Source organism: Nannobrachium achirus (genome assembly GCF_963921795.1).
Source record: "Nannobrachium achirus genome assembly, chromosome: 14".
Lineage (NCBI taxonomy): Eukaryota > Metazoa > Chordata > Actinopteri > Myctophiformes > Myctophidae > Nannobrachium > Nannobrachium achirus.
The window spans coordinates 51,368,313-51,383,482 of record NC_137821.1 but is presented as its reverse complement, the minus strand read 5'-3'; the positions used below and the strand labels follow the sequence as shown (position 1 = coordinate 51,383,482).

Sequence of the window (15,170 nt, the reverse complement as noted above, 5' to 3'; positions counted from 1 at the left end):
CCATCCACTGCCAGCTAAATTGAGAATTGTCGCTCATCTTTGAAGGCCTACTGGAGAAATTTGGTTTCGACTATAAAGACAACAATTATATGGCAACGTAGAATAGAATGTCTACTTTGCAACAGAAAAAGATTTCGAGCTTTTATCTTGTTCTGTTCATTAGCTAGAAGCTGCAGAATGTGGCCTAAAAACAGCTCTTTGAGAACATAAAGCTGAGAAAAATGCATTTTTGTGAAGAATACATTTTCAGGCAGAAATCTCTCTTTAGCCTTTTATTGTTGGCTTCAGTAACATCACACCTATGATCAGTGGTTGTTTACAAACAAATTCAAAAAAATAAAAACAAGAAAAAGTGTCTTTTTACACACTTTTAGTGTGTAAGAGAAGTAAGAGCAGTAGTAAGAGCAGTGCAGAACATTGACACAGTGACATGAGCTTCAGCCTGAATCCTGCTTCAGCTTTCAGGGTTCTCTTTATCTCACTGTGACACTACATGTCTACAGAGTGTATATGTGTGTGTGCGTGCGTGCGTGCGTGCGTGCGTGCGTGCGTGCGTGTGTGTCATTCAGCCTGCACAGGGCCTGGGGCTCCATTCTGTTTCACTCCAGCCAGGCTCCTCCGGAAGGGCTCCACCGGGTCTGCTGAACTCGTACACGAGCCCATGGTCGATCTGTAAATTATACAAATACATAATTACTATAAAATACATGAAAAATAGTACACCTTCAAGCTCACAACGCGTCACAGCAGAATGCGTGACGCCCTCTCTCTCACACACACACACACACACACACACACACACACACACACACACACACACACATCCTTGTGTGACTCGTACACGAGCCCATGGTCGATCTGTAAATTATACAAATACATAATTACTATAAAATACATGAAAAATAGTACACCTTCAAGCTCACAACGCGTCACAGCAGAATGCGTGGAGGTTGGGGGCCTACTATTTTCATCAAAAGGCCGTTTTAGAAATGTCAACCCCTGCCTCTCTAACATTCTATGCACTTCCTGCTTACCACACAAATATATATATATATATATATATATATATATATATATATATAGTAATTATGTAAAAACAGCATTCATGGTCTGGAGAGGGCACTTTTTACAGATGGATAAAAGGGCAGGGGCTCAAGCCCCCTTTGATGTCTATGTGAGCATGTGCATGGTGCTAAGTCTGATTTACAGAAAAAAGTTTGTTTTTTCTTTACCTATCCTTGTCCTTGGACGACCACGATGTGGAAATGAAGAAGTAGGCTCATCATCATCGTCGACTCATCATCTAAAATCATAGCCAGGAAAATATCAAATAGTTTATATCTAAACAAATCAATTTACAATTTTGACATTTAGCAAATGACTTACAATAAGTTCATATATAACATAAAATGCAGTTATAGTAAATAGTTACCATGCATTTACTGTCACAGTGAAATTCCCTTTATACCCTGTATACCTATATAAAATGTCACAATGCAACATAGCTCTGTTTACACAAAGCTGTACTCCCTCCAACTATGTTCCCCATTTTCAACAGTTTTTATTTGTAACACTTGCTTTGGCAATGTAAACGTATGTTTTCTCATGCCAATAAAGCTCCTTTGAATTGAACTGAAAAGCTACATCATGATGATGACGATAAAAAGAAACCTCTCCCTCTCTCTCACACGCATCGTACGCACGCACACACAAACTAAGCCAATAAATCCTAAATTCCCATCAAATAATCTTAGTAGGCTGTGCAGTGCACGTACACTACACGCGGTACGTGCACGCGCGTGATAGGAACTCCACGTGTGTCCTGAGTAGCGACAAAAACAAACAAAGCACGTGGATCCTAACTGCTTGGATCAAGTTACTGATCCGGTCCGGATACGGAAACATTTCTTGCATGTATGTGTACGTGTAAATAGCCGGATGCAGTAGGCGGGCTCTAGACCGGATCCCAATGTCGGAGTGGCAACACGTCGCAATGGAAAACCGTTACCCACTGACCATCCCCCCATCCCAGGCTTCCAGTTCCACACGGATGCTCTGTTATCACACAGTATACAACTATATACAGTACAACTATACAATACATACATGCACTGGATTGGAAGTCTTACTTTGGACAGTAGAATCGTGGCCTCTGTTCTCCGAGGGGTCTCTACGCGGAAGCCATTCTTCATTGGCCAAATCGCCCAGTTTGTCCGTCTTTTCGCGGCGGTACATGGGTCTCTGCTGCTGCGGCGATGTGAGCCCCCGGGCGGGGGGATCCATCCTACACGGGGGTCGAGCTCCGTCGGGATCGGTTTCCACAATATCACGAGGCTCTTGATCCATTTTTGGACCCCGGTTCTTCGCGACTGGCACCATCTTAGTCTGGGATCGCTTCCAATTTCGGGCTTTTGATCCAGTCGGGAGCGGATGACGTCCTACGTTCTTCAATCTTTTTATCTTCAATAACAATGGCTACAGTGATCTTTTTCTCTTCTTCATCATCATTATCATCATCATCATCGTCATCATCACGACCACCACCACCATGGGCGCTGGTCCTGGGTCACCAACACGGGTAGGTTGTGTAATCCTAATTCTAACAAAGTTTATTTCTATCGGTCAGGGGGGGTTGGGTCGCACTTCGGCGGAATGATACCAGCAAGTTGAGGCTGAGTTGGCCTAATACATCTCAATATTCTAGTACTGCTAAATACTACTACCTACTACAATTACTATACTACTAATACTATAAAACAACTGATTTCCGACAAAATGATCGCTTTTACCAACGTTTCTCTCTCTCTTTCTCTACTAACAGCCCGATGCATAAAACAATATAGTCCCTCAATGCTGCTAGCAGCTAGCAGTGGCGTCAGTTCAGAACAAGCTAAGGTATGGCAACATGACTGGTGTCTGGTGAAGACACCAGTCATGTTGCCATACCTTAGCAACAGGCACGATGAAAAGTACATTTTTATTATTTCCCCCTGTCAAGGTATGGCAGCTGCATACCCCTGCCATACCCAATTGACGCCCCTGGCAGCTAGTCGCTCTGGGCAGGCGGAGCCAGGACAGTCTGTTTACTTTTTTTTTTATGAAAGGTTTCCGGCTGTCCTCAAAATGACACAGACGACCAATTATGCATTCAAAAGTTGCGCAAGGACGACTTTTATCATAATCCATAAAAAACATCAAACGAACGAACGGGCGTATTGGCACAGAGGTCCCTGGAGGATTGGGGCGAACAGGAACGTTCAAAGCAGTATAAGAGTTAAGGTCCTATAAATTAATTGTGAGAAAGATACAGTAATTCTCTTTTACTTGTACTTTACTTGTATTTTTAAAAGCATGTACATGTAAATGTAGGCCTACATTTAAATGTATTTGTTTTACTCTTACTTGAATAACATTATGACTGAGCTACTTTTACTTTTGTGGAGTGGAGTAAATGTGTCCAGGAGTACTTTGTACTCCTGGACACAAGGACCCTACAGTATATGTTAGGGTCTGAACGTCCAATAAATACAGGGCAGCATGCTTGTCTGCCTTCACTCAGAGGTCTAGGCTTCAGTTCACAATGAAGGCTGCTTTGCTTCTTTTCTTGTTCTGTCTTGCTGAGGCTGATGACATCCGCTGGGAGTTCAACGAGCTGAAGAGCCAGCTGGAAGGACAAAATGCAGGTCAGCATGGATGCTTAATGGATATTTACCTTTAAAACGCAAGTGTAGGTCATTTTAACGTCTGCTCTGGCTTTTGTGTTTCTTTTGTGACAAAAGTTGCTGGATACCATATTTAGATATTTGATTTTTTTTTTATTAGAACCGTGTTTTCTTCTTTTTTAATTTGTTTTGTATATCTTTTTTTTTTCTTTTTTGCAAATTATTAAAAATGATAAACTGAATTGAAAAAGTATTGAAAAAACACAGTAAAAGGACAACATCAGTCACCTGATACCTGATAGGGAAGGAGCTTGAATACCGAAGCTGTTACAAACTCGTTAACAAATGTATTGAGACCCGGTATCAATAAGCTTTGGGCTCATCAAACCTGTTATCCTGCATAGCGGCCCATGATGTCATGTTTAAACAATCAAGACAAGACGAGATCCAGACATTATGACAGTACTATAATATAAAGCCACGTATTGCACATTAATGAATGGTTGTTTTAATGATAGTCAAAGATATTTTTAATTTTGTCATCTTCCTTTAATTTTAGATGGTGGTCTGCCACAAACCCAGTCACTCACAAATGACAAATAAAAAAAGTTTCCAGTTCTGTTCAGAATTTGTCATCTCAAAATATTAGAAAAGGCTCAATGGTGGGCTTGATAAAAGCCCGGCTCAATATGAAGGTTCGTGTAGAGGAAGGGTAAACACGATAAAATCCATTGATTGTACAAAGTCCAAACCACATTTTCTGCCAAGAAACCTCTGTACAACTATAGTCACGGATACAAGCGTGATGTCAGAGTATGACAATCTTTCACATGTTTTTGCTTCTAACTCCAGTTCTTCAGTATTACAACTGAATACTATTAAAATGGCCTCCAAGCTCCACACAATGATTGACACTTCATTTCACCCAATTGGAGCTTCTAGTCCTGTCTCAGTCGTCTCCCAGTCCCCCAATAGCAACCAATAGTATGTTTTTAGAGGAGGTCCATGACTCCGTTTCCTGGCCCATATATTCAGCCAATGGCAGCAGGTTGTTCTGATGACTGGCACTTCTTATAGCCAATGAAATTCTCCACAAAATGTGTCTACTTTAATTTGGCTGAAGTGAACTACAATACCCAAAAACCCCTGCGTAACAGCACTACTGGATGTGCATAAATACACAGCAGCGCGCCGAATGTCAGACCAAGAGTGTTAGGGCTGTCAGTAAAATAAATACATTAAATAATAATAATAATATAATAAAAAAATAAAAATAAAAAATTCCAGTCTATTAGCCCTTTTTTGACCTTTTTATATGATATATGCAAATGTCTCCAAATGAAAACGCATAAACATACACTTAGTAAAACATGATTGTGTAAAATATTCATATTCTGTAGTTTTATCATGTCCTTTGAAATTGGGCTAGGTAAGGCTTCAACATGTGTCCACATTGTGTTTTTCAGCTCCTATATGATAATAACAGTGTCATGCAGGCATCTATTTACTGAAAATATTTAGGCGAGGATTAAAAACCTGCTATTCCAGTAAGTTAAAACTTGCATTACTCAATGTCAGTTGCACACAGAGTGATTATTTATTTCTGGGTAAAACTTCAAAATGTTTCCTTCAAAATGAGACCATGCCCAATGCATTACTCCAAATGGTTTAAAAACAACAATCAATTTACTTTGGGTACGCTGTGTATAGGCGTTTTTTGCAAATTATACAGGATTGTTAACAGGTTGGTGCTCATTATCAATAAACAAGCTCCATCAGGGGCGTCGTACCAAATTCTGGGCCCTGGGTACAAGGATTCACTGCGGGCCCCCCACGAATGTTCTTCATAGGGGGTTAAACGCATTATTATGCATTATTTTGTGCTTTAGCAATTGAAAAATAGCAGCTATACAAGCTCAAAGCGCAGCACCAAGTGCAGCGCTGCGAGCTTGTAAATCTGCTATTTTTGAAAAATTATGAAAATTTGTGCAAGTCTTTGAATATTTAAAATCCTTCTCAAAATATTTAATTCCAGGCAGACCCCCAGAAGCAAAATTTGAGTCACAAATGTTCGCTTAAAAGCAGAAGGGAAAAAGTCCGCTTCATCTAGACTTTCAGTATGAGTACAGACCATGAAAGCACGGCCTCACAACCCTTCTGGCTTTTTGGGTTTTAAGCGGGAGGTGTCAGAAAAGTTACCACAGGTATAACTGGTGCACTCGGGGTCGTGCTGTGAGCTTGTATATCTGCTATTTTTCAATAGCTAAATAATTAAGGCCCCTCCACCTTGGGCCCTAGTAACTCAGTCCCACAGACACCCCCCCCCCCCCTCTTTGGGACTCCCCCTGGAGCTCCATAGTTTTCAGGGAATCTAATGTTCAAAGTATGTTTTTCTTTACTGGAGAATTATACACTTTCTGTACTTTTACTTCTATTCCATTACATCTCAGAGGCAAATATTGTACTTTTTACTCCACTTTGTTTGTAAGTTACTTTGTAGATTTTTATCATTATTACATACATTACATTATACATTTTGGCCATTTGAAAATAGACAATCTACAAGCTCACAATGCGTTGCAATGTGACGCCTTGTGAGCTTGCAGATATGCTTTTTTTCAAAAGATTTGTAGGCTATACATTTTATACATTTGAAAACAGGACATTCTACTTTTGGTACTTTAAGTACATTTTGATGCCAATACTTTTGTACTTTAACTCAAGAACATTTTGAATACTAAACTTTTACTTTTACTTGTAACAGAGTAACATGTAAAACATGTGAGTATCTTTTCCAGCAATGAATTTCACAGTTTTCTCTGTGATTCTATATTATCTTTTCAGATATGGCCTCCAGACTCTCTGCGAGTGAAACCAAAATGGGAGAGCTCCAGGCCAGGCTGTCAGAGAGTGAAACCAAGATGGGAGAACTCCAGAACAAACTGAATGAGAGTGAGAAGCCGCAAAAACATAAAGCAGGTATTGAGTATAATCGTGAAAAAAAGAAGGAAAAAAAAAAGTCTGATGCTGTCAAGAATTATAGTTTCTCAGATACACATACTGTACCACGTTTGAAAGTACTAATTTATACTGGTTGAAAAGGTCGTTTCAACCAGTATTCACACCTAGGTCTCCTGTGTGCAAAGCCAACATCTTAAAGGAGTAGTTCACCAGAATTATATATTTTTCCTATTGATTACTCATTTTGGGGGTGATCTACTCCTTTAAGCACAAAGCTAAAGGGAATTCACTTTAGCTCAGGGGAGAATTAGACCTTTTTAGGTCGTCAAGCTGAGGTTGTGAGCCACTCTACAACACTATAAACGGGGACTCTATTTACGCTATAAACGGGGATTAAAAAACATCTGGGAGGAGTAGGACGAAGGCTCTACATCCTCCCGGTGGGGGATCCAGTGTCAACACAGAAATGTGTGTGGCGAGGAATCAATTGGCATAACGACTAAATTGGGGTGAAAAGGGAGCTAAAAATAATTGGCTAACATAAAAAAATAGCTATACTCTTAAGGGGGAAAAGGGATAAATACACAGCGTCCCATAGAGTGGTTTTGAGGAATATTACATCCTACTATTTGTTTAACTTATACCGTTGTGTGCATCGGTCAGACCCCTTGTATTGTCACTTACCCAAGGTATCAATGAGACAGGAGACGTTAGATCAGCTTCCTTTGTCAATGGTACAAAGTAGGGTTTATTTTAACAATATTTCAAAGTAATTCCATGCAATCAAGCGGGCTTTTTCGCTCCTACAGCTCTGATGTGTTCAGACTGGCATCATCGACGGAACAAGCCCTGTTCACTGCTCACAAAGGTGCATTTAAACTTTGCTTATCAGGTCCCTATCTAACTAGTTCAGTTAGGTAAAGAGCCACAGGTGCCAACGTGTTTTTTTACTCCCAGGCACAACTACCAAGTGTTGTCGGACTCTCTGTAGATGTGTTTGTGTCATGTCCAGTTATCAGCCAAATTGTCCGGCACTCTGAGGCCTGTGTGCGTGTGGGTGCTGTGTGCGCGTACACGTTTCTATTCATTTCTACCGGCTGACTTTCCCTTGACCCCACGCACGACAGACGCACGGTTCTGCAAATGGGTGTGTGTTTTGTTAAATGTCTGTGTACTCAGTGGTTCGGTGTGTCTCAACAGAGACCAGGTGTTTTCTTTCACATTCAGAGCTGTAGGAGACTATGTAATTTTTAATCTTAGCAACTATGCCTTTGTCCCATGCATTTATGTTGTTTCGTTGGTGTCGTTAGTACCGTTGGCAACCATTCAATATACGTCACTTTGCATAGAGGATAACTTCAAAAATTCTAAACGATGGTCCTTGTCTTTCCTCTCTCCAACCCTTTACTTCTTCCTGTCCTGTCCACCTACCATCGTCCCAGAGGTGACCTGCTACAGTGGCACCGGCAGAAACTATCGGGGGACGGTTGCCACGACGAAGTCTGGAAAAACCTGCCAGAGATGGTCGTCCCAGACACCTCACACCCACGGCCGCAAGCCTGAAAGCTTCCCATTTAAGTAAGAACATCCAGCCAAATACTGTGCCTGTCTATCTACAGTATAGCCACCTATCTAGCCATCTGTCTGTCTGTTGTGGCGGCAGAAATGTATAGATATATGTATTATGTACTTGTTTGCCTTCCATCCAATGTGGTGAATGGTTGGTCGGCTAGCTTTCACAGTACATGTGCTGATTGAACTCAACCGCAGCTGTCAAACAAACAGTTGAGTTGTCTGCCCCATGCTTACTCTCTAAATCGCCTTCCAGACGCGGCGCGGTTGCCGCGTCCTAGTAATTCATTTTCCGTGCAGAGAAGTTTAGGGAGCTGGATTGTAGTCATATCTTTGTGAAATACCGCCCGGCGTTTACCCATGGAGCAAGTTTGTAGGGCGCCTGTCCGTCTGTAGGGCGCTTCTCTGCGCCCTACAAACTTCTCTGCGCGGCCCAAATACAGCCTCTCATTGAAAAATAATTACTAGGGCGCGTCAGCCGCGTCCCGTCTTTACTCTGTCAGCAAATCATGTACTTCTGTAACTATTTGTGTTTCTTGTGTTCTTCAGACCGTTCTTATACTGTCCATTCTAGAAATGATATTGTGAATGGTCTTACAAGGATAATTATGTGCTAAAGATAAAGGACACACAAATAGTTACAGAAGTATAACTTTATGTAAGTTCAAAGTTTTCCATTACACTGTCTGTCTGCCTGTCTACGTACCTACCTATTGTACATATACCGACATATCTTTGTCAGAGGCCTGGACGACAACTACTGCCGTAATCCAGACGAAACAGGGGTGCCATGGTGCTACACCACTGACTCACAGACACGCTGGGAGACCTGCGATGTGCCCACATGTGATGGTGTTCTTGAGCCAGGTAACGTTGACCACTTTTTTGTATTGATTACAGGGACGTGCAGAGAATTTTAGAGAGGCAGGGGCTGACATTTCTAAAGGGGCCTTTTGGTGAAAATATAGAAAATAGCAGACCTCCAAGTTCACAACGCGTCGCAGCGCGACGCGTTGTGAGCTTGGAGGTCAACATAAGTCAACATAAGACGCTGCGGTCAACATAAGACGCTGCATTCAAGTTCAGGAGAGTTTGGACAAGGTAATTTTCTTGAATGCTGCATGCCTTCAGGTATGGCATGGAAAGAGGGCATTTGCAATTCTTTCACCATAGCACCATAGTCTGGAGAGGGCACTTTTTACAGACGGATTGATGTCTATGTGTGCATGTGCCTGATTGATTCCAATAAAAGAAAATTGAGGACGAATAAAAAAAAAACTCATCTCTCTGTCACTTCTCACTGTCATTAGTGTTTAAAGGACAACTCTTCTTTTTTACAACAAGGGTTCATATTTTAGATTGTAATCAGAGAAGAGAAAAGAAAAGATGCATGTTAAAAAGTTTTAATTTACTGCTTTCTATCGTTTTAGCGATTTTAATGACTTTGATTTCCGTTGGGTGGGGGCATTTGTACAAGTGGCTGAATGTCTTCTTAGACACAATAAGCCCATTCCCAAGACGCATGGGCAGATGTGACTTATGGGGGCAAGTAATGTTACTGTATAGTTAGTAATAAAGAAATTGCCGGCTTATTGTGTCTAAAAAGCCACTTGCACGCATGCCCCCACCTGCTAAAATCGCTAAAACGATAGAAAGAAGTAAATGAAAACATTTTAACACTCATCTTTTCTTTTCTCTAGTTACTATCTAAAATATGAACACTTGTTGTAAAAAAACAAAGTTGTCCTTTAAAGGACGACTTCACCACTTAATTCACTTCATGGGCCTGGTGTACAAGATACACTACACCACTATGATACCCAGGTATCTGTCAAAATACTTTATAAACATTAAGGATGTCCATAATTACAACACCAGAGGCAGCGCCACAGATCACTTTCAACCCAGAGTCAAAACCAACAAAGGGTCAAACTCTTTTTATGCTATACCAACAAAATGTGGAAAGCCTTACCGATGGCCATAAAGGAGTGTGGATCACTAGCATCCTTTAAAATTGCCCTGAAAAACCACTTACAGGCCACAGCCGTTCGCAACTGGTAAAAAAAAAAAAACTAACCTAGCCCAACCCCACCCTCCCCTGCCCCTTCTTTACTTACTGTTTGTTTAGACTTTCTGTTTTCTTCTTTTTTGTTCTCTCATTTTATTTTATTTACATATCTACTGCAGTCTGCATATAGTACTGTGTTCTATTCGTCTGTCATTCAATGTTATATGAGATACTTTAATGGTTTCCTGTGGAAATAAGCTTAGTCTTTTCATGGATCTCCTTTTAGTAGACCTTGCACCAGTGAACTGTACCGTCATGAAACTGTACCTTTTCCTATGCAAACTTCTAATAAAGTCTTCAATCAATCAATCAATCAATTATCCTTTAAAAGTGTTGATAGTTTTAAGTAGAGTTAAACGTTGGTGTGTATGGTGAAACAGGTGTGGTAAATCAGGTGGTTGCTAACCTTTTTGTATTGTTGGTTGACTGGAAAGTCCTCGTACATTCCTTTAGGAGACAAACTAACACTGCCGATCCTTGATGCGGGCCCACAACATCCACTTACAAATACAGAATTAGTCACAAAGATGAATGCCTGTACGTTTATCTGTGTGATTTGTCATGGTCAATAATGTATGACTGGGTCAAAAACAGAAAATATATGGCCACAGAAAATATATGGCCACATTGTTTGGTAAAGAAAAGCCCTGCTTCATCATACACTGTCGCACAAGTCTACAAGCACACAACGCCTCGCACCTGCGATGCGTTGTGTGCTTGTAGAGCAGCTATTTTCACTAGTTTTAAATCATTTTTAAAATGATATATACAAAACAAATGGTTTTAGACAACAACGATATATGCTTTGCCAAAGCAAATTGTGAGTGCTTTTCTTCATTCTAGAAAGAAGGCCCGTTGTATTCACCGCTGCGGTTGGAGGATCAGGACCCATTGGACCCTTCAATACTGAGACCACCTTGATCTATAGAACGGTCCTAACAAACATTGGCAATGCTTACAGTCCATACACAGGTAAAAGGTTATCATGGGGCTGCAATTAGGACTTATTTCATAACAAATTTGATTTATTTTTCCATGAAATTGCTTAATATGTTTACCCATAGTCAAAAACCAAGGGACATGAGACTGTTTTGTCAAGGAAGTAGTTCTTCTCAAACTTTCCAAATTGCCCGCATAGTGGTGCTACTGCATACCAGCCCACTTGATGTTTTGGCATGTAACCGAACCCTAGATTAATCAAAATTCCTTTTACCCATGTCCATTTCAGCTTAAAACTGTAACTCACAAAGGCCACCAAGCCTGGCTGACATAATATGCACTCTCCTTTCTAGTTTGAATTATGTTTTTTGAGAAGTCCCCTTCACATATCGTCGCTGTCGGGTGGAAAACTCGTATCTCCAAGTTTCAAATGTGTACGTTCTTTCGCAAAGCAAAACCCTGCTTCATCATACAAGGCCGGCGCACAAAAGTAGTGAAAACAGCAGATCTACAAGCACACAACGGTGCGAGGCGTTGTGTGCTTGTAGATCGTCTGTTTTCACTAGTTTAAATCATTTTCAAAATGATAAATGCAAAACGAACGGTTTTGGACGTACACGGTTTCCACCCGACAACGACGATATCAACTGCTGCAAAGTGCTGTGAATAAACAAAACAGTGAAAGTCCAATGCTCTGTTGAATCGACAGGTATCTTCAGAGCGCCTACAGCGGGCGTGTACTTCTTCACGTTTTTCTATCATAATGACAGAGAAACCCGCCTCCACCTTCACAAGAACGGCGTCCGTGTGGCTTCCACCTCCGCTGTCCATCAACCCGCAGACGTTAACGGTGCCAATGGAGTGACCCTGCAGCTGCTACCTGGGGACCAGGTGTATGTCCGCATGGAGGCTCGGTCACGGGGTTCAGGGACCCCTGCACCCCGGTATCGTCTGGTTCAGGGAGACTCCTATGGCCATACCACCTTCAGTGGCTTTCTGTTGTATTAAGCCTTTTAACCACTTTAACCATTTAAAGGACAACTTTAGTTTTTTACAACAAGGGTTCATATTTTAGATTGTCATTAGAGAAAAGAAAAAGTGAATGTTAAAATGTTTTCATTTGCTTCATTCTATTGTTTTATTGCGTTTACCATGCTAAAATGTGGGGCATGCGTACACATGGGGGCATGCGTACAAGTGGCTAAATATGTCTTTGTAGACACAATAAGTCAGCAGTTTCTTTATTGCTATTTACAGTAACACTTCAAGCCCCCATAAGTCACATCCAAACATGAAAGGTTGCGTTGTACCTTGGGAATGGGCTTATTCTGTGTAAAATGACATATTTAGCCACTTGTACGCATGCCCCCAACCACTGAAATAAGAACCTCTAAAACAATAGAAAGAAGTGAATGAAATCATTTTAACACTCATCTTTTATATTCTTTAATTACAATCTAAAATATGAACCCTTGTTGTAAAAAAGTTGTCCTTTAAGCCTTTTATACCTGTAACGCAATTGTGTAGATTTTAACCACTTTAACCATTTAATCAGGGGATATGAATAAAACCTGGGAATAAATTCCTTACCAAACAATTTCTTCACCAATGTGTTCGTAAAGGTGTCTAGTAACATATCTAACGAGGATTGAAATTCAACATCCCTAGCAAAATGTTTGTCAGCTAGGGTAATTCTGGGTCTCATTCACTTACTATACACTATAATGTATGCTTTATACAATATGCTTTATGTAGAATGTTAGGGGTCTAACTAGGTGTTTTTTAATTGTTCTGAATCCATTGCAAGCATTTGCTTTGCACGAAAAAAATCATTGGGCTAAAAACAGACACAGAAAGAATTAAAAACACCTAGTTAGACCCCTCAGATCCCACTTAAAGCAGATTTTTGGGAGTAATTTTCTTCCCCTATACAGTGTATTAGCAAGTGAATGAGACCCAGAATTACCCTAGCTGTCAAACATTTTGCTAGGGATGTTGAATTTCAATCTTTGTTAGATATGTTACTAGACACCTTTACGAACACATTGGTGAAGAAATTGTTGGTAAGGAATTTATTCCCACATTTCACAGGTATTCTGCTAATTTTCCCAGACTAATTATTGTATGCTTTAACTATAAAAAAAAAAATAGCAGATCTACAAGCTTGTAGATCTGCTATTTTTGAAAAATCATGACAATTTGAGCAAGTCTTTGAATATATTGAACCGATTCTATAAATGCCTCCTAAATCCTAACAGGTTTCTGAAAAACCTATGTTCCTATATGAGTGGTACTCAAACCTTTTCATGTCAAGGACCCCCAAAATGATATGTATATTACCACTGACCCCCATCTCAAAATATTTTGTTCCAGGGACCCCCCATAAGCAAAGATTTGAGTTAAAAATGTTCGCTCTAAAAGAACATACAGTATAATTCAAAGATTTGCATAAATTCACAATTTGTTCAAAAATAGCAGATCTACAAGCTATGAGCTATATAGATATATAGATATTGTATATCTGCTATTTCTGTATAGCCAAAATATAAAAAATGGTTAAAGTGGTTATGTGACACAAATGTGTATCCCGTTCTTAATGGCTAGACCATAACTATCCAACCTGATTTCAAATGGTTTGCTAGAATCCTGAAGAAAATCAGTAACTCTACATCCTTTAAGCCAAGGTGTCCTTTTCTATTATTATTATTAATAATTTGTTAAACCAATAATTTGACTTATTCTTCTCATATTTGTAAATGACAAATTATGGAGAACGTCACAATTACAATTAGGAATTCAACTTGAACTGTGTGACAAAATGGACTTGGAATATGCATGTCCTCGGTTACAGAAATCATATCTATGACGTGGTCCACCTAACCACACGACTAGTCATGTTAAAATATTTATAATTTGAGGATTGAAATGATAATATAATGATAAATGCAGCTCCCCTCCTCCACTGTAACCATCTATTAACTGCTGCAACTTATTTTATCTCATAGCACAGCTGAAAGAATATCGTAAAACAATCCAAGTTGTCTTTTTTTCCCTTTCTAAATCAAATGTTAAAGTAAATTGGATGATGAAGCTAGGCCTTGCAGTTAGTTTTTCTTCACAGAAACTTGTAGAGAAATAACCTATACCAGAAACAGATCCCTAAAAGTGCTTAGTAAGTAAACAGCGACAATGTCAGGGCCTTTTCAGTGAGTTTTGAAGAAGTGATTTGTGTGTGACCTGATCAAGTTGGTCGCAAAAATAGTGATCACTGGTGGGGGACCATAGGTACAGTAGCTCATATATAGCCTAATTTATGGGTGATCTGATTGGAATATGAAGCCTAGATTGTTCTATTCTTAATGGTTTTCTTTAAAGAATAAAATGTGATTTAACCAATCTGTATAGTGTGTTAATAAGATACACATCTGTGGTTGAAGGGTGGTTCCCCACTTTTCCATTGATATAAGATCCTGGTCTCAGTTAGGAAATCTACTTGCACTGTGCACATGCTGTGAAAGAATATGTTGTACTTATCGTATTAAAACTGTTGATTCTAGGCTGACATGGAATTCCAACACTGATGCCATCTATAAGAAAGGTCAGCAGGGGCTGCATTTTAATGTGTAGACTGAGACAGTATACAACATGGATAAAAGTCGAACGGTATCCATCCATGTCCATGAATTGAATACCAAGGACTTCCAACGTAAATAAAAAAGACTGTAAAAGGACTTATTTGGGATGCTCCTTTTAGCCAGGGTGTTTAACTGTACTGTACTGTACTGTACTGTACTGTACTGTACTGTACTGTACTACATGTGTTATTGTATTGACTATACTTGTACTGTTCTCCATTTTTGTCTAATAAAATCAATCAATCAATCCACACTATGATCCAGTCACACACGCACGCACGCACGCACGCAAGCACGCAAAAGTTGTTGCATTGACACTGCACTGGGTTAAAA

The 15,170-nt window shown here is 40.0% G+C and overlaps 1 protein-coding gene across 2 annotated transcripts; it reads left to right on the top strand.

The window, feature by feature from the left end:
• Positions 1-3,544: 3,544 nt before the first annotated feature.
• LOC308298402 (uncharacterized protein) lies at positions 3,545-14,598 on the top strand. Of its 2 annotated transcripts, XR_013962707.1 has the most exons (7): positions 3,545-3,683; positions 6,507-6,641; positions 8,066-8,201; positions 8,938-9,062; positions 11,107-11,235; positions 11,912-13,324; positions 13,373-14,598. XR_013962707.1 is itself a non-coding variant. In XM_080741995.1 (6 exons), exons 1-6 carry the CDS (start codon positions 3,581-3,583, stop codon positions 12,208-12,210), a joined length of 927 nt encoding a protein of 308 aa, XP_080598121.1. In that variant the 5' UTR covers positions 3,545-3,580; the 3' UTR covers positions 12,211-14,598. The 2 variants fall into 2 exon arrangements, 1 of the variants encoding a protein (XP_080598121.1); XM_080741995.1 differs by having other exon boundaries at positions 11,912-14,598.
• Positions 14,599-15,170: the final 572 nt, after the last annotated feature.